The sequence below is a fragment of the Alosa sapidissima genome, chromosome 20 (assembly GCF_018492685.1).
Source record: "Alosa sapidissima isolate fAloSap1 chromosome 20, fAloSap1.pri, whole genome shotgun sequence".
Classification (NCBI taxonomy): Eukaryota; Metazoa; Chordata; class Actinopteri; order Clupeiformes; family Clupeidae; genus Alosa; species Alosa sapidissima.
Window position 1 is genome coordinate 9,153,649 of NC_055976.1, and position 26,926 is coordinate 9,180,574.

A 26,926-nucleotide genomic window follows, 5' to 3' on the forward strand; every position below is an offset into this window, starting at 1 on the left:
CAGGTGCATCCTTTCAGTGTATACATGCCTTTCCATTTGCTGTATTGAGGTTGTATAATAGTGTCACACATTACGCACCGATACATTAGGGACAATCAATGCCATAAAAGTACGAAGCTTTCCATCCACAATCATACTTTATCAATATTGTACACCATTAGGTGTCGCTGTAGAAAGACAAAACAAAGGGAAAAAAACAGTGATTTGTTTAGGCCCCTCCTTTTCATTGGGAAGCGTGCGTGATGTGCGCTCTTTGTCTAGGCAGACATGGAGTGGCCGTAACCGAAAGAGCATGGACTGCGAATCATCGTACCTGTGAGCAGCTATGAAGACATATTCTCCATTTATATGGGATTTTTTGAAACAATCTTAATCTCTGGGTATACGACTGGTTACCTTCAAGATGACTGGGCGCTTTGGATTTACAGTGTTTTTTCGTGGCGGGATTATTCTCTGCTTTTTCACCCACATTTCTGCTCAGATCACATATTCAGTATCAGAGGAGGTTAATAAGGGGACAGTTGTTGGAAATATCGCGAAGGATGTAAATCTTAATGTTCACGAAATGGGCTCTCGGATGTTTCAGATTGCTGCTGTGTCCGGGAGAAAATATTTTGATGTAAATTTAAAGACTGGTGCTTTATTCGTTAACGAAAGACTCGATAGAGAGGAGCTTTGCCCTAGCTCGGCGCGATGCTTAATTCCGTTAGAAGCCATTGTTAACAACCCTTTGCATTTGTACCGTGTCGAGGTAAATATCTTAGATGTGAATGATAACTCACCTGCCTTTCGTTTAAAATCAAAGGAGTTTAATATATCCGAAGTGGCGTTTGTCGGTGACAGAATACAGCTACCCAGAGCATCAGACTCTGACGTCGGAGCTAATTCGGTGAAAACCTACAAACTAAGCCCGAATGAGCATTTCTCTCTGGATGTCCATAGCGGAGGAGAGCAAAGTGTATCTGCCGAGTTAGTCCTGCAGAAAGCTTTAGATCGAGAAAAACAGTCAAAAATCATCCTAATACTTACTGCGTTGGATGGTGGTAAGCCTCCAAGATCTGGAACATTACAGATTATTGTTAACGTACAAGATGCCAACGATAACGCACCATCATTTAGTAAGTCATTGTATAAGGTTCGGGCAGTTGAAAACGCACCGCACGGGACAGTTATTATTAAACTAAACGCAACAGATATCGACGAGGGCACAAATGCCGAGATATTTTATTCTTTAATAAACCAGGATGGCGACGACAAGTCAAACAGTGTGTTCAATATTGAACAGCATACTGGCGAGATTCGTGTAAAAGGACAGCTTGATTTTGAGAAGACCAATGCATATGAGATTCATGTACAGGCAAAAGATAAGGGCGCGTCACCTCGTTCTGCGCATTGTAAAGTGTTAGTGGAAATAGTGGATGTGAACGACAACCATCCTGATATATCTCTTACATCGCTAGTAAACACTGTTACTGAAAATGCCAGTAAAGGCACAACAGTAGCCTTGATAACCATATCCGATAAAGACTCGGGGAAAAATGGCAATGTACACGCCGAATTATCTGGTATGACCCCCTTTAAGTTGCTGACAAACTATAAAAACTATTACTCAATTGTTGTAGACGACGTTTTGGATAGGGAACGTATAGCTGTGTATAATGTGACGGTCGTTGCAAGAGACGAAGGAACCCCACCTCTGTCAAGTACAAGTGCATTCACTGTACATGTTTCTGATGTAAATGACAATGCACCTCGCTTCCCAGAGCCTATCATCAATGTATATGTTAAAGAAAATAGTCCCAAAGATCAGATCATTTACACGGTAACAGCTATTGACCCAGATTCAGATGAAAATTCAAGGATGACTTATTCCCTGTTGGAATACTCCCCTAGTACCATTCCAGTGTCCACATTTGTGAATGTGAACCCAGACAGTGGGGATATATACACAATGCAATCTTTTAATTTTGAAGAATTGAAAACTTTTCAGTTCAGAGTCAAGGCTACAGATTCTGGTAGTCCTCCTCTGAACAGCAGCATAACGGTTAACGTTTTTGTAATGGATGAGAATGACAACAGTCCCGTAATTCTGCCTCCCTACTCAGAGCAAGGTACTGTTAACACTGAAAATGTACCTTACACAGCTGAAGCTGGATACTTTGTTGGCAAGATCAGGGCTGTAGACGCCGACTCTGGATATAACGCGCTGCTTTCTTATCACATATCAGAACCCAAAGGAAACAACCTGTACCGGATCGGAACCAGCAGTGGAGAAATCAGGACCAAGAGGCGGATGAGCGACAACGATCTAAAAACTCACCCACTTGTTATTTTGGTGACAGATAACGGAGAACCATCACTTTCAGCCACTGTGTCAATCGATGTTGTCGTGGACAACACTGGAGAAGTAAAGACTCCATTCAGACGTGTACCAATAACGAATGACACTTTTTCTGATCTAAATCTGTATTTGCTCATCGCCATTGTTTCAGTGTCTGTCATCTTTTTGCTGAGCCTCATCAGCTTGATAGCTGTGAAATGCCACAGGACAGACAACAGTTTCAATGGTGGCTACAGCGCTCCAGTTATCACCACACACCCTGATGGGAGCTGGTCTTACTCCAAATCTACACAGCAGTATGACGTGTGCTTTAGCTCAGACACACTGAAGAGTGACGTAGTAGTTTTCCCCGCACCATATCCTCCTGCAGATGCAGAACTGATCAGTATTAACGGGGGAGACCCTTTTGACAGGACACAAACACTCCCCACTAGAGAAAAGGTAATAACGTCCTACTAAAGTTACAGCTGTAGTACAGTTTTGGGTCTATACATCTTTCTTTACATCTCATGTATTGAAACTATTCATATTCTGTAAGTCATTTTGGACAATAGCGTGTCAAATACAAAAACCATAACCATAGGCCCTGGCACATTGTGTGACATTGCCTGTACATTCAGTAGGGCCTGTAATGGAGCTGTCCTTGGTGCTGATTGCTTTGCTGACGCTGGAGTTCTCCGAATCTCTTTGCTGATTTGTGTACTTTAAATGATACTTTGTTGTGCACCGGTAGTTGTGGAAGTGACGACTGGGTGGGCGTATTGTTATCAGACCATGATGCCTGATGTGGGCCTGTATAAACCAAACGTTTAGCAACCGATCGGAACTCTCTCTCTCTCTCTCTCTCTCTCTCTCTCTCTCTCTCCCTCTCTCTCTGTCTCTCTCCTACACCAGTGTGTACTAGAAATGCTCACTGCATGCTTTTTGCTCTGCATTCGAGGGCTGGGAGTGAGTCAGACCTCTGTCATGTGGAGCAGATTTGCCGTTTTGTCTGTTGCGCTAGCTAACGAGGCCATGTGCAGCTTTGCTGTCCCCTCAGAGGGATTGTTTGGACGGAGAGAGAGAAAGAGAGAATGCTCTCTGTGCTGTGCACAGATTAGGTTGGTTTTGTGGTCCTCACCAGTCTGTGCTGTTGTTTTATCCTCTCTCTCTCTTTCTCTCTCTCTTTTTATCTATCACTCTTTTTCTTTATCAGTTTCTCTCTCTCTCCCTCTCTTTCTCATTCTCTCCTTTTCTATTCTTTTTCATCAGTGACAGTGTTGCTTATTTGAGTAGTAACGATGCTTTGGCAGGCTCATCCCTAGATGCTGCATTATCTGCATTTGCATGTTGTCAACAAGCACACTTTCACCAAATGACGATGAACAGAGGAATTTGGCTGCAGTGTTAAGCTAGCACCACAGTTCTAACAGAATTAAGGCCACTCTCAGCAGCTAACAGAGAGAGAGAGAGAGAGAGAGAGAGAATTCCCAACTCTATTAAATGTGTTTGTAGAATAAGGTTTTGTCTTGGCTTGCTACTGCTCCTCTCTGTGGAACCTCTCCCAGTGTTCATGCTTTCATTGTAGGGCAGGCAGCGCTGTTCAAGAGGCATGGTGCTGAAAACAGCCTCTCCTCTCCTCTCTCCTCTCTTGTCTCACTGCTCAGCTGAATCACTCCTCCCCCACTCCACTTCAAAGCCTCTGCAGAATGTATTTGCACACATGTGGAGGCTAATAGACCGTAAAGCTGTGAGCTGGAGTGCAAAGGGGCAAATGCATTATGTGTGACAGATATTTGTTTCCTCGGGGGGAGAAATTTTGAATTATGTACTTTTTTTAAAATTGTATAAATATATTTTTTATTGTTGTTGTTCACAACTCTACGGATTGGCCTGTGTACATGTGTCTTGGTTGCCGTTGAAAAATTACACAGCAGCGTACGAGGCATTGGGAACGGGGCGGTGGGATTTGTTGCGAGGTCACCGTGGCTTCCGTTGGCACGGAGCAGGCAGCCTGATACACTGCTCCATATTGCGGGGCTGAGCAGGGAGGCTCCGTATGCTGCTACTGCTGCGTGTGGGAGATAAGGTGGGGGAGGGGGCTGGTGATTTTCCGCTCGGCTCTGCTCTGCTCTGTTCTGTTCCCGGCTCTGCTCTCTGCAGCAGGGAGCTCGCGCTGTCTGGAGGCTGAGCTCACGGTGCTGACATCATCACCGGGGACCACTCTGTCAATCATGCTAAACCCTTCCCCCAACCCAGCCCAGCCCTGCCCTGCCCACCCCACCTCCCCCTTCAAGTAGAAAGAGGATAGGACATCCAGGCATGATTACTGTATGTGTGTGTGTGTGTGTGTGTGTGTGTGTGTGTGTGTGTGTGTGTGTGTGTGTGTGTGTGTGTGTGTGTGTCCTTGTCTCTGAGCCAGGACTAGCCTTTTCAAGGTGTTTATGTGCAGTGTGTGTGTGTGTGTGTTAAGTAGTGTGTATATGGCTGTCCACATGTGTTATATGTGTGTCAGGGCGTGCATTAGCAGACAGGAGCCTCCTTCCCCAGCAGCCTCTGGTGCAGCAGAGAGAGAGAGAGAGAGCGAGAGAGAGAGAGAGAGAGAAAGAGAGAGACCAGCACCCAGCAGAGTGCATTAAATTATTGATTTTGCTAAGCACATTACCCAGAGCGAGGTTGGCCTGGCAGAGTGCTTTTACATTTCACCAGCGAGCAATCTGCTCTCTCACAGCAACACTGCAGCTAGCGTGCCTGGGCCGCTCCCTAGATGAGTGGAACAGGAGCGACGGAAACAGCGGCGGCCCAAAAACATGACCCAGAGTCCGTGACCTGGCTCCTTTGCTAATCCCTGATCCCTGACTCATAGCCCAGATGCATCATGGGTAGGAGGTTATTCGGTTATTCGGAAACAGATGTGGCTCAGCAGGAGTGCTCTGCCTCTGTCTTCATTTTTTGCTCCTTCGCTCGCTCTTGACCTCCTGGGACATTGAGCAGAGGTCTTGCCTCACCCTCCCCCCTTTTCTCCTCCCTTCCTTTACCCTTGTTCACCCCCCCCCCCCCTCTTTTCCCAGCAGCCCTCTCTGCCAATGTGTCACCTCCCATTCTGTCACCTTCAATGTAACCATGGTAACTGGCGTTTTTTAGCTGCCACTGCTGCCGCTGTATGTGTGTAGATTGCTGCTGCAGATAGCTGCATTTCCCAGCCCTTCCCCAGTAGCACTACAGGATGTACTCAGGCAACTCATTTAAAACCCACCTCCTGTGCGGAACTACCCACACCCCTCTGTGTTCATATCAGGCACAGCAAGAGGCAGAAAGATAGGAGGGAGAGAGAGGGAGAGAGAGGAAGAGAGAGAGAGAGGGAGGGAGGGAGAGAGAATTAAATGGAGGGAGAGAGAGAGTGAAAGAGCATTAGTGAAGCAGGGCATTAGGGAGGGACAGTGATAAGAAGAGATATGTGGGCCAGAGATGTGCAAATAAGACTTGAGCCTGGGCAGCTAAGGAGGAGAGTCGAATGCAAAAGCTGAACCGGAACGAAGGATGTGATGAAGAGAGAGAGAGAGAGAGAGAGAGAGAAAGAGGGATGTATGATACACTGAGCGAGGAGAGACAATAAAACCAAATCACCGACATTAATTCAGTTCCCACCGTGCTGCGCAGCTACACAACTCGCCACGAACGCGGCTACTGATTGAACATGACAGAACTGATCATCTAGCCTTCCTCGTCTCCCCACCGCGGCACCGGGGCACACCGCGAACACGGCCGGCCGCCCAGCCGCCCACCATTAGCGCTGGCTGGCTTTATTCGGTTCACACGCACACAGCCCAGGCTGAGGCTGGAGTGCATACAAAAGAACGAGGGAGCCTGAGCTGTGCAGAACAGTGAGGAGGAGGAGGAGGAGTGGAGGGTGAGGAAGAGGAGGAGGAGGAGTGGAGGGGGGGGGCACTGGAGCATGCCTGCTTCTCCTGATAGCTTTGTCTCCCCTTCTCCATAGGCTTTTGATGTTATTTTTTCCCCTTCTTATTTCCTTTTTTTTCCAGTCAGGCATCTGGAGGACGGCCCATGCTGAGACAGCGGTGTTTATCAGGCCCCCTAGGACAGCTGGGTTTTGTGTTCAGTTGAGTCATGCCCTTTACACTGACAAGGGAGATGTAATGACTGAAAAACAGGCTTATGCTGAGACTTAGAGATCTGTTTGTACTGTATGTGTGTGAGAAAAAGAGCGTGTGTGTGTGTGTGTGTGTGTGTGTGTGTGTGTTTGTGTGTTTGTGTGTGTGTGTGTGTGTGTGTGTGTGTGTGTGTGTGTGTGTGTGTGTGCATAAATCAGCGTGGGATGTGAATTTGCAGAGCCCATGTTGCAGTGTGCAAACATGATCTCCACTGCTTCAGTTTTTCTTTGTGTGTGCTGCTGGAGATTGTGTCTGTGTGTGCGTTTAGACGTGATTAATCTGTGTGCGGTTTTTAGTGTGACTGAAAGAGTAGTGAGCAGTGTAAGAAAAAATCAACATGCGTATATTGATGTGTGCTTGGAAATATCTGGCTTAGCCTGCGGTTCTTGGATGTAATACTGACATAGATTTTTTTCTCCTCCTCTGTTTTAATCCCCACCCCCTTCCATTTTGTTGTCATGGCGATCGTCACAGTCACTGGCAAAAAAAATGTAGGTTGAGCACAAGATGACGGCCAACAGACAGCAACACCAAGCTTAGAGCGAGGGGAAATGGTGTAGGGATTGATCGCTGGGTGAGATCTTGTTTTAAAGAAAGCGTAGGCTGGAGGAGAGTCAGTATTTGAGGATCGTCACAGATCTACAGAAGTGTACATGTAGATACACAAAGGAAAGCAGAGAGGAAGAGAGAGGGAGGGATGGAGGGAGAGGGAGAGAGAGAGAGAGTGTGTGTGAGAGCAAGGGAGGGAGGAGGAGAAGGAGGGAGGGAGGGATGGATGAAGGGAGGGAGGGAGGGAGAGAGACAGAATGTGCAAACACACTGTCAGTCTCTGAGGATGGATTATTTATTGATGCCAAAGAATACAGCTCTTGCAGTACCAAACTGCACCCACAGAGGGCTTACTTACCCTTTCAAATCTGTTTCCACTCCACCCTTCACACTACCTTACTCTCTCTCTGTCTCTCTACCTCTCTCTCTTTCTCTCTCTCTCTCTCTCTTCATTTGATTATTTAGCTTTACAAATGACTTGAGACATAATTATTTGCAGTAAACAACTTGCTCCATAATGCCACTGTGGAAAGTTGTTTACAAAGCCTTCTCTCCCTTCATCATCTCAACATATAACCTACTTGGGCTTTAGAGTCTCGTCTCAATTGTGCTAATGTAAAATGTGTTGTAAAAGACAATACTTCCCCAGAGATGTGAATGGTGGCTGCTAACTAGCGTTGTGTCTCGTAAAGTGCCCTTTTTTTTATATAAATATGGCTGAGGTTGCCAGTCATATGCCCTCCAGCCCCAGACATGGTGTGACGATATGAGAAACGTCGGTCAGCAAGCCAGCCGGTCGGCCAGCCAGCGAAGCAACTCGGTCTGACAGGCAGACGACTCTCTGACTCACCCTAGAGACATCGGCGACCTCCATCTCATGAGCACAGGGTCAGATTTAGGACACTAAAACATGTATAGGGGGAGCGGCAGGCTACATCAGACAGATCCTTCTGTCTTTTCTCTTGTCCTTTCCCCTTCCGTTCCTTGTTCTCTCACTCCCACACATAGCAGCTTTGAATAGAAGCATATAGGGTTTGGAAGCGTTTTCATTACTTTACCCTGTGGAACTGCAGAAAGTCTACATGGCATAACAAGCTGTTATGCTGTGTAATAAATGCCTTTTTTAAGAGCAAGCAATAACCATGCATTAATGAGGCTGTTAAATATTGCAGTGATCCTCTATGTATAATAGATAGGCTGTGATTAATATTTGTAGTGCACAGAAGTGGGTTCCTCATCTTCTTCTCCTTCATCTTCTTCGTCCTCTCTTTCTTCCTCTTCCTCATCTTCATGTATATTTCTCTCTGTCTTACTCTGTAGCAATGTGCTAGTAAGACTAAGGTTACGGGGTTATTAATTAAAACCCATGAAGTACACAACATGGATTCAATTGAATACCTGGACTAACACTGTGGCCTTGTGGCTCATCTGCTAAATGGTTAAACCCTGAATGACTGGAAGGTCGCGTGGGTCCTTCTGGGTGTGTGGCTCTCTGCATCCTCTGTGATTGTCCCCTTCTGGTGTCTGGGTCTGTCGGAGGGAGAGGTGAGGAGGAGGAGGAGGAGGAGGAAGAGCTGGGTCTGTCGGGGGGAGAGGTGAGGAGGTGGAGGAGGAGGAGGAAGAGCTGGGTCTGTCGGGGGGAGAGGTGAGGAGGTGGAGGAGGAGGAGGAAGAACTGGGTCTGTCGGAGGGAGAGGTGAGGAGGAGGAGGAGGAGGAGGAAGAGCTGGGTCTGTCGGGGGGAGAGGTGAGGAGGTGGAGGAGGAGGAGGAAGAGCTGGGTCTGTCGGGGGGAGAGGTGAGGAGGTGGAGGAGGAGGAGGAAGAACTGGGTCTGTCGGAGGGAGAGGTGAGGAGGAGGAAGAGCTGGGTCTGTCGGAGGGAGAGGTGAGGAGGAGGAGGAAGAGCTGGGTCTGTCGGGGGGAGAGGTGAGGAGGTGGAGGAGGAGGAGGAAGAGCTGGGTCTGTCGAGGGGAGAGGTGAGGAGGTGGAGGAGGAGGAGGAAGAGCTGGGTCTGTCGGGGGGAGAGGTGAGGAGGAGGAGGAGGAAGAGCTGGGTCTGTCGGGGGGAGAGGTGAGGAGGAGGAGGAGGTGAGGGAGGGGTGACATTAGCTCCTGTGCTCCACTTCAGTCTCGCTTACGCCCCTCGGCCAGATTTGCTCAGCTGGAACTGCGGATGCTGCAGACACTGATCACAGCTGGAGAGGAAGGGAGAGAAAGAGCAACGGAAAGAAGGGAAGGGGGAGGAAGAGGTGGAGGGGAGAGGAGGAGGTGAAACATAGCAAAAGTAGTGACTGAAGAGCAGCCCTTTGATTAAAGGTGGGTGTGTCTGTCTGTCTGTCTCTGTCTCTGTGTCTGTGTCTGTGTGTGTGTCTCTCTCTCTCTCTCTCTCTCTCTCTCTCTCTCTCTCTCTCTCTCTCTTTCTCTGTGTGTGTGTGTGTGTGTGTGTGTACGTATGAAGTATTGGAAGATGTAAAGATGTAAATAACATCAAAAGTCATGTTTGTATAAGGACAACTGAAAATAGAACTTTTCAGGGACTAGACTGCAAAACATATCTGTAAATGTTGCAACAATGCAGTGCATTTCTAGCACTTTGATATCTTATGAAATAAAGTGCAAAACAAATAAAATGTATTATTTATTATTATTATTATTATTATTATTATTATTATTATTATTATTATTATTATTTCAGTTTGCACCATATGGCCTCTTGAAAGAAGTGAACAAAGAGAAAAAGATCCTACTGTAACCTAACTAACTGAGAGGGAGGGGAGGAGAGGAGAGGGGAGGGGTGAGCGTGCGCAATGGCATGGTGGCAACAGACGAAACCATCTGCATTTCCGCAGGCAAGACAGGCGTGCGTGTAGCTTAACGAAACTGAGATAACTTCATCCCAAACCCCTCGAGTTCAAATAATTAGCGATGGGAACAGATGGACTTCACTCTGACAGGTATGAAAGAGAGCTGTCATTCTTCGAAAGACGCACAGACAAATCTCACAGCGTCGAGCTAAGTCTGTACAGGTGTGTGTGTGTGTGTGAGTGTGCCTGCGCGCGCGCAGTGTGTGTGTATGTATGTAAGTATATATGTGTGTGCATGCGCCTTTGCCTGTGTGTGTGTGTGTGTGAGAGAGAGAGAGAGTGAAAGAGGGATAGGGAAAGGCACCGGGAGTGACAGGAAGGTGCGGATTGGGAGAGAAAGGGAGTAGGATCGGGAGAGAGGCAGGTGTTTGAATCCGCCGGGGTGTGTAATTGACGAGATTACAGGGTACTCCTTTTATTCTCCTTCTCTCAAATCGGCGTGAACATGTTCAGCCGTCCCGGTGGGGGACAGCCTGGTAAATGTCAGGGCCGGGCCTGGATTGACAGAACCCCGCTGTTTCGTCTCCTTCGCCTGATTAAACCAGGAGAACAAGAGATGAACATTCAAAATAGTACAATGGAAGAAAACAAATACGACTACATCCACACAAACATACACCTGAAATGGAAAAAAATAATACCAAAAGTTACCTAGGCTGATCTTTGCCTATAACGACTTGAAGTATATGTTATATAGGGAGAGTTGTGTGGGAAAGCAATTCAAAACTCTTAAGACATATTTCACTGAGCGGGAGAAAGTATTCTCAAGCCAAAGTTTTCTGCCTTTTCAACCTCGCCGTGCACATAACGATGAAATGCCGTCCACTTTTCCGCTGCAGTGAACCTGAGTCAGTGTGGAGGACTGGTCTCGTTGTCTGACAGCTCTCGTCGCCGTGGATGCCGCGGGGGGTGATGTGCGGGGGAGAGCAAATCGCCCGGTGGCCCGATGACTCACGGCTCTGCGGGGTCCTCTTAGGCCAGATAAATAAAATAGATGCTTTTCAGTCGGTGAACAGAAAGAAATGATTACATGACTGTATAATTTCAGGGTATTTGTGTTGTTGTTTTTTTTCTTATGTAAATTATAGTTTGGCAGTGGTGGTCTTTTAGAGAACTGTACCAACGTAATATCATGACTTATAATCCCATGCTTTGGCCCATAGTCTTTAAACACGAAAAGGGAGTCGTTTTCTGGTGCTGTGTCGGATGGGCCTCTGGGTCATAATTGAATTGAAACCAATTGAAATTAAATTTTAATTGAGCATACATGGCCTTGGATTGTTCTAATTACCCGGCGAGACTGAACTACACGAGACATTATTGGACGACTCAATTACGGCCCTCGGTCCCACCACCTGAGCTCAAGCAAGCACAGCTGCCGCCGCCGCTGTCTCGAGGCAGAGGATGCAACAACTTGTATTGGCGAATAGCCGGAGAATGGAGATGGGCGGAGACTTGGACCGCTCGCCGTCCATTTTCTGTTGTTTATGGGTACCGATGGGTATATAATTGCATTGGTGGACATTAATAGTCACGTTGGCGTGACTGCGTGACGGCTGGATGTGAGATATACTTTCATTGATTAGCTGGGGGCAGAGCTCAGCTTTTACTGGCCAGTCTGAAGTCTCATTATTTCAGCGGAACGGCTTTGTGCCAAGAACACTAAACTTACAGTCTGGAAGCAAGCATCGTTGTCAAGTAGGCTATGAGCCTGTTTGTGGAAAGTTTGAAAAAAACACATTTTTGTTCATGACGAGCGTATGTGTTTTAGCATACATTACACATTTATGTTATAAACAACACATGTCTTTACACACATTGTAATTGGTATTGATAAGTTAGGCTACATCTCTCATTTGGTGTGTATTTTAATTATTTTGTGTCGGCTTCTTTGGCACCGCCCCGCTCTTGTATTGTGCGTGCCATATCATTTTGAACGATTCCGGGAAGGCAGAGCTGCAATGCTGGGATTGTTTTGACAGTTGTGGCAAAGGGACAAGTCCGAAGCATCTTGTTGCTGGCCTGGTTTGCATCACAGCGCATTGCCCGAGCTCTTGTCGCTCATAAGATGATAGATAAGAAGGCGAAAACTAGGGAGAGGGGAGACGGGAGATGGGTGACCGAAAGCGAGAGCAGTCAGAGCTCGTGTAATCTTAATATCCGATTATTTGAGCTGTCAGTGTCGAAGCAAGTGAAAGCCAGGGAAGAAGTCTAGCGATACTGTTATGACGGCTGGCTCCAGCGAGTGTCACTGAAAGATCATCGATTTTGGTGTAGTGAAAAATAAAACGAGGCACCAGTTTTTAAACAAAGAGATTTTTAGACACAACCACACTTGTAGGAGTTGCATATTGTTGTGTTTGCTCTTCGGAATATGTTTCTTAACTAACAAGTTTACACGGTAATAATTTAAAAGGTCATGTTTTTAAAGAAAGCATCACTAAATGTGATGCATTAAGCCCACCGCTACAAGCAGACGGAACACAATGAAAAGGGCGGTGGCACTGGTGAAGACAGTCTTGAATTCAATCTAATTTTACTGAACGTGTCATACTTGTCAACACAAATAGATAATACAGGTCAATCGATTGAGAAAAGAACGATTTAATATTTCTGCGATGTGTATCGGGTTTCTCTCAGATTGTCGCTGTTTTTTATTCAGGTGCTGAAAATGCAGCCAGCAGTCTTTGAGAGGGAGCGCTACTCCCCTCCCCCGCAGCACCGAGCGGTGCACGGGAGAAAGAGAGGGAGGGGGAGGACAGAGGAGAGAGCAGGGAGAGAGAGAGAGAGAGAGAGAGATAGAGAGGCAGCACCGTGTGAGGGAAACAAGAGTCAGCCGCACGGAGAGAGAGAAAAATATCAGCAGAAGCTACAGGACAGAACATGGATGTTATGGGAAAATGTCCGTTTAACGAGGCAGCGGAGAGGAGACTTTGGTCATCCTGCACATAGTCGACTGTCAGCGGGCGACTCTCTCCCCCTTTTTTAATGCTGTGGCGGGAGTATTCGCAAGGCAATCTCAAAAGGCGGAAAGCTGTTTATAATCCGTCTGCGGATCTTGCCACCTTGCGATGGCTGTTGCGGGGCGATGTAGCACCATAAACGAGTATGTGCCTCTTTGTTTTTATTTTGTTATAGTTTTACTAAGTGTCCTTACAAATGCGGTACAAGTTCGGTATTCCATTCCAGAGGAGCTGGATCCCGGAGCTTTCGTGGGAGACATCGTTAGGGATTTAGGACTAGAGCTGAGAAAGCTCTCAACACGAAGGATGCGTATCTCCTCCGATAACAGGAGGTATTTTAATATTGATCACAAAAACGGGAAGCTATTCGTTAGCGACAGAATCGACCGTGAGACGCTGTGTGATTACAGCGGCTCCTGCCTTCTCAATCTCGAGGTGGTTCTTGAAAACCCTCTCGATACGCACGACGTGGAGGTGGAGATTTTAGACGCGAACGACAACTCACCTTTATTCCCCCGAGACGAGTATCAGCTGGAGATCTCCGAGTCCGCGCCCGCTGGGTCCCGGTTCCCCATCGAGGGTGCACAGGACACGGACGAGGGCTCCAATTCGGTACGCCTTTATCGCCTCAGCCCAAACGAGCACCTAGCACTCGAGTCCAACAAACCCCCACCTAATGGAAAGCACATCGAACTGGTATTAAAAAAGCCTCTGGATCGCGAGCAGACGCCTTCTCATCACCTAATCCTGACAGCCACGGACGGAGGCACTCCACCGCGCACGGGCACAGCTAAAATTAACGTGCGTGTTTTGGACACAAATGACAACGCGCCAGTGTTCGACAGCTCTGTTTACAAAGTAAAACTGAAGGAGAACTCGCCCCTTGGAGCCTTAATTATAAAGCTCAACGCCACAGATCGCGATGAGGGCACAAATGGTGAAGTGTACTACTCCTTCAGCAGCTACACTCATGAAAGAGTCCGCCAAATGTTCACCATGGACTCTGACAGTGGTGAGATCAGAGTCAGAAGCAATGTTGACTTTGAGGAGACCAACACGTATGAAATGTACATCCAGGCGATGGACAGAGGCCCAGGTGCTGTGGCTGTCCACTGCAAGGTGGTGGTGGAGGTCCTGGATGTAAATGACAACCCCCCGGAGATCGTGCTCTCCTCTCTGTCCAGTCCTGTGAGGGAGGACGCGAGGGCGGACACCGTGGTGGCTCTGATCAGCGTCAACGACCGTGACTCGGGCCAAAACAAGCATGTCACCCTGGACATCATCCCTCCCAACCTCCCCTTCAAGATCAAATCCTTTCGGAACCACTACGCGCTGGTCACGTCCGCCTTTCTGGACCGAGAGGCCATTCCGTACTATAACGTGACCGTGACGGCCAGCGATGGCGGAAGCCCCTCTCTCTCTTCCCAGATGGCTGTGCGTGTGGACGTGGGCGACGTGAACGACAATCCACCGCGCTTCGAGCAAACCTCCTACACTGTCTACGTCACAGAGAACAATGCCCCCAGCGCTGCCCTGTGCGTGGTGAAGGCCACCGACCCGGACGCAGGCGAAAATGCCCGCATCACCTACACCGTCCTCAACGACAACAACCACGGCATCTCGGTGGCCTCCTACGTGTCCATCAAGTCGGACACCGGCGAGGTCTACGCCCTGCGCGCGTTCGACTTCGAGAAGCTGCGTGAGTTCCACTTCCAGGTAAAGGCACAGGACAACGGCGTGCCTCCTCTGAGCCGAGTGGTCACCGTCTACGTCTACGTCATGGACCAGAATGACCACACGCCGTACTTCGTGAACCCATCGCCGAACAGCACGCACCCCTCCTCCGAGACCGTGCTGCGCAACGCGGAGGCCGGCGCGTTGGTGACGCGCGTGGCGGCCTGGGACGGCGACGCCGGGCAGAACGCGTGGCTACTCTACAGCCTGCAGCACCCAGCCGACCTGGACCTGTTCAAGGTGCACGAGCACACGGGCGAAATCCGCACCACCCGCCGCGTGGTGGAGGACAACTCCACCCTCTTCAGCCTGGTGGTGCTCGTGCACGACCACGGCCTGCCGCCGCGCTCCTCCACCGCCACCGTCCACGTGGCGGTCATCGAGCCGGCCAAGGCGACCCCCGACCCCAAGCGCATTATCCGGCCGCACGGGCAGCTCGGCCTGTCCAACGTGACGCTCTACCTGATCGTGGCGCTCAGCGCCACCACCTTCGTCTTCCTGGTGACGGTGGTGGTGCTGGCCATCGTCAAGTGCCACGCGTACTGCAGCCAGCCGGGTGCCTGCTCCTGCTCGGCCTGCTGCGGGAGCAAGAAGGCACCCAAAGACAGTGGAGGAGGAGGAAGTGGAGGGGGTAGTGGTGGTGGATCGGGTGGAGGTGGGAGTGGTGGTGGGGGTGGTGGAGGAGGCGGTGGTGCCGCTGGGGGTGGCAACCAGGCACCCAACAGCAACGTGGCCCTGCGTCGGGACCTCAAAGTGGAGCCGCACTACATCGAGGTGCGGGGCAACGGCTCGCTCACCAAGACGTACTGCTACAAGACCTGCCTGACCGCCACGTCGGGCAGCGACACCTTCATGTTCTACAACATGGGCCGGCCCATGAGCGGGACTTGGGGCTCGGAGCGCTTCTTCACGGGGCACAGCAGTCAGTTTGTGCGGCGGCTCAGCATGCCGGACGCCACTGCCATCCAGGTGTGTGCTTCGCCCCAGTCCAGCCCTGTCCTGCACAACCGCACCTGCCCCTCCGTTCCCTCACTCCATTGCTGTGTTGTGCTGTGCTGTGTCAGGCATCCAGTGGCTTTGTTTTGGTTGTGTTTTTTTATTCTCCTCTCGTTTTAATTCTACCCTAACTCGAGGCAAACAGTGTTTGCTGAGAGTATTGTGGTTGGCATTTAGCTTAGGAAGAAAAAAAAAACCCTCTGAGCAGCATTTTTTTTTTTGTTTGTTTGTTTTCCCCACATTGCTCTTGCTTGAATAGAGGATGGGCTTTTGCTGACTGTGTGACAGATTTATTTTTTTCACCATACGTGTGTGTGTGTGTGTGTGTGTGTGTGTGTGTGTGTGTGTGTGTGTGTGTGTGTGTGTGTGTGTGTGTGTGCCCACGCCTGTGTCTACAGGTAAAAATATCATATAGTAAATAAACCTCTGTAGGGATGTTTGTATGACTGTGTGTGTGTGTGTGTGCCAGTTGTTTATTTCTGATGATTCAGGGTATCAGAGGTTCATGCGTTTCTCTTCCACTTTCGTATACAGCTGTCATCAAATCGCTCTTCATTATGTCTGTATGCAGGCGAAAACAACCCACTCCTCTCCCCTTCCCTGCTCTCCTCTCCTCTCCTCTCCTCTCCTCTCCTCTCCTCTCCTCTCCTCTCCTGTTCTCTCATCTCTCCTTATTTTCTCTCCCCTCCTCTCTTCTCATCTCCCCTCCTCTCCTCTCCTCTCCTCTCCCCTTCCCTGCTCTCCTCTCCTCTCCTGTTCTCTCATCTCTTCTTATTTTCTCTCCCCTCCTCTCTTCTCATCTCCCCTCCTCTCCTCTCCTCTCCTCTCCATTCCACTCCTCTCCATTCCACTCCTCTCCTCTCCTCTCCTCTCCTCTCCTTCATTTGCTGCAGTGCAGCCTCCACAGTCCTCACAGCTGAATGTGTTCTATTTGGAGGCGTCAAAGCCCAACCACTGCCCCGCTCCCCAGTTTTCACACCCTGTCCTCTCGAGGCGCCGTCACATGTCCTCAGCCTCTCCGCCACAGCACCGAGGAATCCAGCGCTGGCCAAATTTAGAGCTGGTGTGCTTGAGGTTTGCTTTCCTTTTGAGAAAAAAAAAAAAAAAAAAAAAAAAAAAGCAAGGGCTGTGTTGTCACTCGAGGGGCTTGACTCAAGTGGATCTTGCATAATTTAGATTATTGAGTTTCCCAAATGGACTGGGACAGAATTGTTTTTTTTTTTTGTCTTACCCCAGACTCCACTGTAATTGCGCTCATTCGATAGAAGTGTCTGGAAGGCGTTTGGACGATGGCTTGCTGCTGACCGAAGAGGTGCCCCTCGCGCGAGCTGAACGAGTACACTCTGTATCATCATCTGTCCTCATTCTCCAAATCCTCACTAATGGCCATCTGTGGGCAGTTATGTGCCAGGCTTCTTCACTAAAAGATGGGGGGGGGGGGGGGGGGGGGGTGAGATGTAATGTAGCATATTAGCGTGTCACAAGCCAGAGCACATATTGGCCCCTGTCCCCATCCAAAGTGACAGCACCCTGCACAGTTCTTAGTCAGTTGCAAATAGGGTGTGTGTGTGTGTGTGTGTGTGTGGAAAGAGATTGTTGGTACTCTTTCCTGGTCCCATTGGTGTGGGGAAGAGGCTTTTTCTGGGCGAGGGGGGATAAAAGGAGGTGGTGCTGGAGAAAAGCAGCTCTTTTGGCTCTAATTGCTCCCCCACTTGCCTGTCGCTCTCATTAAATGCCAGTCATGTTTGTTCCCACTTGCTGTGTAATTAAGAAGCAGTGGCATGCTTTTCCTTGCTAGCAGCGTCTGATTGGGTGGCTCGGTTTGAACGGGGCCCGAGGAAGCGTTGTGATTGGCTGGCGCAGGGTGTGCGAGTGCTGTATCCAGGCGAGGTGTGTCCACTCGGCACAGGCCTAATAGAGAGAGAGAGAGAGAGAGAGAGAGAGATAGAGAGAGACAGAGTGAGGGAGAGAGAAAGAGATTGTAAGGAACCTCTAGCATGACGGGATCAGACCCTACCATAGCTCGTTATCTCCCTCTCTGCAATCAGAGTGCTGAGAGTGACAAATGAGGCTGTTCAAACCAAACTGATGAGGGAAAAATGAATTATGAAGCTTTGAGGTCTCTTCTTTTTTGTCATTTTTTTAGTCGCTATCTCTGTAACTCACTGCTGAGTAACAACAATAAGCCATGGTCAGTCGCATGTCGCTATAAGCAGAATATATGTATTGGAAAATGTCCCCTCTTTTTGTAAGCGTATACATTTAAGATGTGTGTTGGGAGATAGGATTGATTACCCCTTCATCTCTCAACACCTTTTTTTTAGTCTGTGGCAGAAGTCTTTCAACAGTCTTCATAATTTTTAACAGTCTTCGTCAAAGGTCTAAATCGTTTGCACACATATGCTAAATTTGCATTGCACATTGCATAAGGTCTTGTGAGGTCTTGTCAGTCTTCACCTTGAGGTCAGAATCGTCTGTTAATATGATGGACTCGTTCCGCTGGTGTGTCTTTGAGGTCCACTCTCCGGCTGGCAAATGCGGTAGAGTCTAATAGCGGGAGTGGGCTGCTCCTCTGTAAATATGATCGAGCGTCCGACTGAGTCACAGAGGGGCTGCAGGTCCGTCTGATTAGAGCCCATATTGGATTGCAGCCTGATGGATGTTTTCAGTGGGGGGAAGCGGCTAGGAGGGTGGAGGAGGGAGGAGGTGGTGGTGGAGATGAGGGCGGTGCAGGGTCGATGCTCCATCTCCAGCATATTTATGTCCCTCTGGGAGGAAACGTGGGTTCAAGTCACCATGGATACACATGCCTGCGTCACACACACTGTCTCTCTCCTGTTGGTAGACAAATGCAGGTTTGCAATAGCTTTCACAACAAGACAGAAGCCTGTACTTTAGACTGTACATATATGTATTGTGACTGTTTGTATTTGTGTATAGTTAATGAGTATATTTTCTTTCTGTAGTTTTCCTACATCCTGGTCCTCTTGTAAATGTGTGTCCCCCCCCCCCCCCCCCCCCCCTAAAATTGTAAATGTAGTCAGGTTCTCTTGATATGCATTGTTTTCTGCAGCACCTGCTCTGTGTGTGTGTGTGTGTGTGTGTGTGTGTGTGTGTGTGTGTGTGTGTGTGTGTGTGTGTGTGTCTGCCTCTGGCCTCAAATACACACACCACCCTGGCTGCTTGGGGGCTCGCATGTCACATACAATCTACATCCAGGTGGATCAGGCCATGGGGGATAAATTGATTCCACTTCCTTCTCATCCCCCCCGACCATTCTCTGGTGTCTCGCTCTGACCTTGACCTTGAGAGGGGTTGTGTGTGTGTGTGTGTGTGTGTGTGTGTGTGTGTGTGTGTGTGTGTGTGTGTGTGTGTGTGTGTGTGTGTGTGTGTGTAAGTGAAAGAGATTAAGAGTGAGAGTAAGAGTCGAGACCCTTGTCAGTCTGGCTTGGACTAGCTGCTACCCTTGTTGACAATGTGTCCAGATGTTTTGTCCAGCTCAGCTGTCTGAGGTCAAGTGACACACTTTTCCATTCACACTCAGAAAGTCTATTTAACCTTTCGCTCCACAGTGGAAACATTTCGGCCAGCTGCAATTCACAAATGCATTTTCTCACTTGCCGTGACCAATTACCAATGCGATTGACTTTTTTCCCGTCAATATGGCCCGCTTGAGTACTTCTCTAAATACCTTTTCCTCCTCTTCCCCCCCCCCATCTTCTCTTCCTCTGCAGCCTAAACCTCCCAATGCAGACTGGAGATACTCGGCCTCCCTGAGGGCAGGAATGCAAAGGTAAGAGGACCATTCCGCATGCATGCATCGTAAATAACACCCGCAGCAATGCACCACGAGCTGCCAGTCCAATGTGTTTACATCAGCCGGTCAAGCCTCCTTTTAAAAGATGCTGGCCCTGACTAGGGGATGACGAACAGGAAATGTGGTGGAAATGTGCAGAATGCAAATTCTCAGAGAACCTAGAGCTTTTAAGAACCTAGAGCTTTTAAGAACCTAGAGCTTTTAAGTTTCAAAAATGGTATGTCACACTTCGGTACTCCATTGTAAAGCTCTAAGTTGCAATTAAATTCTCCAGTTGTGTGCACAACCGTGGCTGCATAACAGTTGGCCTATCCAGCCTAGCTATCGGTCATCTACTGGGAGGCCATATCACAGAAAAGAGAGAGCCCCAGAAGAGAGTGGATGGAGTGATATGGAGAGAAAAAAAGAGGAGGCAAAGGAGAGGCGGAGGAGGCGGAAGGCACGTAGCGAGCCTCAGACGGTGATTTCACAGGCGAGGGCAGCTAGGCGGAAAAGTGGCCCATTTGGGTCTCGCCGTCCACGGCGCTGCGGACGTGCAGAGATCAGATTACCCACAAGCCACTGGGCCACAAGCTGCCTGTGGATTGCCCTAGCCGGGGCACTCGTAAACAAGGGTCACTGCGACGGACGAGACATCGTCCTAATGAGCCCGAGTTGCTATAAGTAGCGTGAGCATCATGCTGCATGCTACTGCCCACTGACAAAGAGCGGTAGAGAGAAAGACAGAAAGAGCGAGAGAGAGAAATGGAGAGGAAGGGAGAATTATTACTGCCCCTTTTGTCCCGTGCTGTGGTCTTCCACCATCATCATCATCAGAAGTGGGTCATCTGCAGCGGTACTGTCCCGTCCCAGAGACGAAGGAAGGACACGCCAACCTACAGAGACAAACCCACTCTCACCTCCCCAGTCAGAGACCAGAGTACAGCACTTACAAGCCTGAATGTGTGATTGGTGTGAGTGACTGGTGCACCTTTGCACCTTGACATGATCATGATCATGATCATGCAACATGCTTGTTTGTGCAGCTCAGTGTTGTCTGTGTGTGTGTGTGTTTGTTTGTGTGTTTGTATGTTTTTATGTTTGTGTATTTGTGGCTGTGTAATATGCATGTGTCTCTACTGCTGGCATAACCTCTCTGTGTTATTAGCGTTACACTGATTCCTGCTTAATTACACTGGGGTTTAATGGAAGCTAATGTAGCTGAGCAAATCATTCTAATGTATTAAATCAGTCTCATCATTGGGAGCATGATTACATGTGCCCAGAAGGGTGCTTTGATGAGAACATCCATCATATCCCTGGCTCAGACACGCTGCTTTATTTGGATGTTTATCCCCTGCACGCGATCTTATCCTATTTATTTGACAGAATTCCTTAATGTGGAGGGATTTGCCCTTCGTTATTCCCTTGCTACCATTATTCCCAGTCGGCCGAAAAGAGTTGTGGGAGAAATGATTAATTGGGACTCATCTGTCCATGCAGATAGACTCTATTTTATCATCAGCCTTACAACGGAGGAGATTTTCCATCATCCTCACCATTCCCCGACACACACACACACACACACACACACACACACACACACACACACACACACACACACACACACACACACACACACACACACACACACACACACACACACACACACACACACACACACACACACACACACACACACACACACACACACTCATGCACAGCAACAGTCAGGAGGGCTCTCTATTTGGTAAGGACAGAGGTAGACAGAGAAGGGCGAATAGTGCGAAATGGACTCAGACAGGAAAGCTACTGGAGGCTGAGGGCTAGAGCCCACTGAACAGGGAGAGAGAGAGAGAGAGAGAGAGAGAGAGAGAGAGAGAGAGAGAGAGAGAGAGAGAGAGAATGACAGAGAGAGAGAAAAAGAGGAAGAGAAAGTGAAAGAGAGTAAGAGTGGAGGAGATGCGGCGAGAGTACGGTAGGCGTTGGCTGAGGATCATGTATTTGGTCTGGCGATGGCCATTAATATTTTATCAGCAAATCTGCTTTACTCCGGATCAACAGTGCTTTTAAAATGGCCTCCCTCTCTGAATCACTGCTCACCACACTATACATAGACAAGAGCTCAGTTGTTCAGCCCCTCTCCTCTTCAGGGTCATGGTTTTTCATTCTTTTTTTTCAGTTTTATTTTCTTCATTATTTTCCTTTCTTTCTGTTTTCTTTTACCGTTTCACCTTGACCTTCATCTCTCTCATTCCACTTGTCAAATGCAAGCATAGTGAGCATATGTACATAACACGTCAGAGAAATGTAAAATGTCCTCCAAAAACCTACATTTAGGGCAGCATATAACATACATTATAAGCACCGAATCTGCACACACACACACACACATACACATACAGCCAGACTGAGATGTGGAGATGAGAGATGGGGTTATTATAGAGCGGACACTAGTGAGCGGTCGGGGAGGGATGAGTGAATGTGTGGAGGGCCTGAGAGCTCTGTAGCATCAGTAATTGCCTGACCTTGGGACCATAGACATGTATTATCAGAGGGACAGAGGGAGAGAGAGAGAGAGAGAGAGAGAGAGGGAGAGAGAGAGAGAGAGAGAGAGAGAGAGAGAGAGAGAGAGGGGGGTGATGTATCAGGGGGCTTGACAGCTAAAATGGTGGCTACCGATTCCTTTCTCTCCCTCTTTCTCTCTCTCCCTCTTTCTCTCTCTCACTTTCTCTCTCTCTCTCTCTCTTTCTCTCTCTCTCCATCTCCATTTTGCTGTCATCCTCCTGTTCTGTTCTGCCGATTGTACCTGTCCGCTCACCACTGTAACCTCTCATGTCATGATTCGCTCACGTATCAGCTGCAGGGCTTCACTAGTCCACCGAACCCTCTCCAAAAGAGACGTACACAGACTGTTAAATGTAAACCTGACATGCAGTGATGCAGTTTCTGATGCAGTGCAGATATTTGTTTTGTTCATTGTTCATTCTGTCTTGTAAGTGTGGGTGGAATATTCCGGCCCATTCCAAAGCAGATGACTTAGCTGTCAGACAACCAGCTGCCATTTCATTTCCTACCCTCCAAACAGCAGACACCTCAGATGCACTCCATCAATCTTAAACGACACACGTCTCAAACACACACACACACACACACACACACACACACACACACACACACACACACACTACCCCATCACATCCCACTCCAACTGCACACCCCCAGGCAAAGCAGTCGATCACAGATGGACACGGGTTTTTGAAGAATGTCACACATTGTCACCTCACCTCAAGGACACTGCATGTTTGTGTATGTGTGTGTGTGCGTGCGTATGTGTGTCTGTTGTTTTTTAAAACCCATTCTTTTATTTATTTATATTTTCTGTGTTTGGCTGATGTTACCCGAGGTTAAGCGGTGACTCAGACACTGCTCTGGAGGTTGGCTCAATCCTTCACGGCATCCTGTGTTTGTACAGGCGCCCTGTCACCCCCCCCCCCCCCTCCCCCATCTCATCTAACCCATCTACCCCCCCCCCCCCCCCCCCCACACACACACACACACACACACACTCCCCCCCCCCCCCCCCCCCACACACACACAGCGCTCGCCCACTACTCCTCAGATGCCCCTAAAATGGCTTCTTCAAAAGGTAGCTCGTCCTGTGTCCTCAGACACACACGGCGACTACATAGAGGGACAGACATAAAGAGAGGGCTCCAAGAATGAGAGAAAAAGTCAGAGTGAAAGAGAAGTGGGATGAATAGAAAAGAGCACAGAGACAGAAGAGAGAGAGAGAGAGAGAGAGAGAGAGAGAGAGCGAGAGAAGGGGTAAAAAGAAAGGGAAAAAAACAAGCTCAAAGGCCATCTGGTCGTATTTGCTGAAAGAGTGGTGGCGGGCCGGCCGGACGGCCTGTCGGTAGCCTGTGGCGCCGGGGCAGTGAGATGCTTAAACTCACCCGACCTCCGTGACTCTCCCCACAGCTCTCCGTCCGGTCGAATAGGGCACTGATGAGGCAGGAGAGGAGAGGCGAGGAGAGGCGAGGCGGGGTGGTAAAAGGAAGGATTTAACTGGGTGTAAAAGAACAGCATGGAGCTGGTATTTGGCACATTCACAACCCCCCCGACAGCCTACCAACTGTGTTAAGTTACAGCTTTTACCCCTCTCTTAAAAGTCTTTTAGCAAAGATTGACCCTAACTGCTACCCTTTCTTTCATAACTCCATAAAGCTCAGGCACAGATACTCTCTAATCCCACTTAAACACTCCCCCTCAACCCCAAGTATGGCACTGCAGTGTCAAACTTACCAGGCAGAAGCAATCGCATGCAGGTCCTCGCTAAAGTGATACCAAATCTCTACAGGCCACATCTAATTACGCTCCGTTATCACAGGCAAAGCTTAACCCTTGTGTTATCCTCAAATCTTACCGACACTCTTTATCCTTGGGGTCAATTTGACCCCAGCTAAATAAACCCTCAGAAAATGATTATAATTCATATATTGTTACCCAGTTTTTTTGTGACAGGTACTTAACAAGAGTGTGATAACCACCATCAAAAGCCCTACAAAACAATCCCACCCCCCACACCCCTTTATGAACCTTGGAACCCTGGCTGGCAATATTGCCCATCCAGTGTCAGCAGCCCAAAGGTTTGCTGTTGCTTCCCCTTTTGACTTTTACAGTCCTGCCAAAATGACTTATATGTAATAAGTACTTGTGTATGTAATAATGATAATAACAATATGTTCCCATACTATTCAAATAATAATATCCATAATGTGTCAAATATTCATGTATCTTATGTTTCATACAGCTGGGGTCAAACTGACCCCAAGGAACATCGATGTACAAAATATTTGTACAGGACATTGAAAACACATTATTGAACAAATTTCATGCTAACTCTGTTGTACCCTTCAATTGAGGAAAAGTCATGAAACATGAAGCAAAAAAAAAAAAGTTAACCATATATTGTATGATGTTAAACGTTGCTTGGGGTCAAATTGACCCCAAGGATAACAGGAGGGTTAAGACTCGAGGAAGGAGTCTCCTCAACACAGCCGCGTTTCAAAGAGATCATATTAGGAACAAAGGAAACAACTAGACCTGAACCCATCCGAATGGTATAACTATCAGTACTGTAGTCCAACCTGTTCTAGTATCCTCCATGGGAGGTGTTTATGTGTATTTATGTTATGTACGTATGTTTGTTTTGAGTGTTGAGATTTTTGTTTGGATACATTGGCTCTGTCGGCTTGGCTTTGCTAATATGTGGGAGGAAGCGGAATGGATTTTTTTAATGTGATGAAAGTAGCTGGAAATCCCCCCAGGGGCGTAAAACATATTAAGAGCAGTGCCGCATGGCGTAAACCCTAATCTAGAGAGTGGTGCCTAAGTGTGCCGGGACACCGCGGTGTGTAATCCCTAATCCAGGAGCATATTGCAGAGATGCCCAGGACCGTAAATCATGCTACAATACTCATTTACCCTCTCTCTCTCTCTCTCTCTCTTTCACTCACTCACTCACTCACTCACACGCAGACACGCACACACACACACACACACACACATGGCAATGGAACCTCCTTTCGCATTACTTTCCAGTGGGAGCTTAATTTCAGTAATGCCTTGCAGGAAAGGCCATATGTAATGGGAGGGAGGGTGGGGGGGATTGGGCACAGAGACTTATAACCACAATATGGGCCTCCTGGGACCCCCATTAACACATGGCAGATCTAATGCATGCTTATCTGGACATGCGTCCAGCACAGCCCCACACCACATTAGGGGACAGCCAGGCGGACCGCAGCCACTGAGAACAATGTCAATCATCTAATGGTCCTCAGCAGTGGAGGCTGCTGGGCTGGCACAGTATATGGACCATGAGTCAGAGTTAAAGCAAACCATCACACAAATATTTTCATGGTCAATTGTGAATTCCCATAATTGAGGTCTCTTGTGTTTCAGTAGATTGACAAAATGGATGTCACTGTGAGTAATGGTTGATCTGATTATGGAGCGAGTTTTCTAATGTGTGTGTGTGTGTGTATGTGTGTGTGTGTTGCAGTTCAGTGCATATGGAGGAGTCCTCGGTGATGCAGGGAGCCCAGGGGGTCCTGGTCCAGAACTGGCCAACCGTGTCCAGCGCTGCCGGTAAGTAGTCCCCAGCCGAGCCCGATTAAGCCAGAACCAGTCAGCCCCAGCAGAGCAGGCCCTGTGCAGCCACAGCTGTCTCCAGCCACCAGGGCCATTCAGTTGGGCCAAACTGAGCTCACATTATCTCTGTTGACTTCGGTCCTGCCCTGGGTGAACTGCACTTTTCAGTGTTTTTTTCCCCCATTTATCCACCGGGACATTGGTTGTCACATCTTTATATAATCACAGAGTTCTCAACATCCCCTGACTTCCTTCATCCTCTGCCTCTCTCTCTCTCTCTCTCTCTCTCTCTCTCTCTCTCTCTCTCTCTCTCTCTCTCTCTCTATCTCTCTCCTTCCCTCCTTCTCCTCACTGCATCCCTCTTTCTTCCTTGTGCGCCTTCGCTCCTTCTTTCTCTCTCGTCCGCTCTCGAGCGTGCTCTCCTCTTTCTCTCGCTTCAGTTCCCCTTGCAGTGGTTCCTGCAGAGTGGCCTCTTTTAGTTTTCAGATGTGCAGGGAGCTCCGCTCGGGTCGGGGTGGGCAGCCATGACCTAAATGGTTCCTCTCCAGGACTGTGGGATGGGAACGTAGAGCTCTGGTGAAGGGAACCTGACCACCATAGCTTTACAGACAGGCATTCACAACACATGCTACATCCTTAAGACCAGCATCCTGTTTGTGTTTCTCTCAAACAAAATAAAGCGAAAGGTGTTGTGCAAACAAAACGACAAGACACTCAAACAGACACCCTCTGTCCATCATGCAGGTTCAGGTTAAGGAGAGACAAAACAGCACATATAAAGTCTGCTGTGGAAAGATGCATAAACAGATGAAAGCAAATTGAGGCATTGCAGGATACATTAGCAAAAAAGAAGGACCGAATAGACTTAATTCAGTGCCTGGGCAATTTCATCGCTGTGAAGTCTTTCTGACTCCCGTGTACCATTTTGACTTGATCGCGATACTGTTTCCACAAGCAGGCCCAATTTCCTTGGGTCTGACCTGCTCTAACGTGGATCAGTCTTATCGTCTGAGGCAGGAAATGACACACTAGCGGGCCATAGGAAGCCATTATCTATCAGAGCAAGGCAGAACCGGGAGAACACACTTGCAAAAAGAGGCTTAAGTACAAAGATGACCCGATAGAGACATGCCTGTTTACTGAGTTTGATGTAACTGTGAGTGTGTGAGTGTCCTGCCTGCTTAGACACACAGACACAGACACACACACACACACACACACACACACACACACACAGAAACACACACACATACACAGAGACACACACAGACACACAGAAACACACACACACACACACACACACAGCCGACTGGGCATCCAAATTAGATTCTCTGTATCTCCGCTCTGCATTTTCCACTCCCCCTCTCTCTCCATCTTTC

The 26,926-nt window shown here is 48.4% G+C and overlaps 1 protein-coding gene across 31 annotated transcripts in view; it reads left to right on the top strand.

The window, feature by feature from the left end:
- LOC121693910 (protocadherin alpha-C2-like) overlaps positions 1 to 26,926 on the top strand; it is a 171,552-nt gene that overhangs the window by 132,507 nt on the left and 12,119 nt on the right. For 23 of the 31 annotated variants that reach the window (XM_042073738.1, XM_042073739.1, XM_042073732.1 and 20 more), the window contains 2 exons: positions 19,330 to 19,388; positions 25,459 to 25,544. In XM_042073738.1, coding sequence (XP_041929672.1) covers positions 19,330 to 19,388; positions 25,459 to 25,544 — 145 coding nt within the window. Of the gene's footprint in view, positions 1 to 2; positions 2,783 to 6,367; positions 6,441 to 6,966; positions 6,984 to 7,771; positions 8,622 to 12,699; positions 15,569 to 19,329; positions 19,389 to 25,458; positions 25,545 to 26,926 lie in introns of those variants that run through there. The other 8 variants (XM_042073744.1, XM_042073745.1, XR_006025617.1 and 5 more) reach the window with 7 other exon arrangements.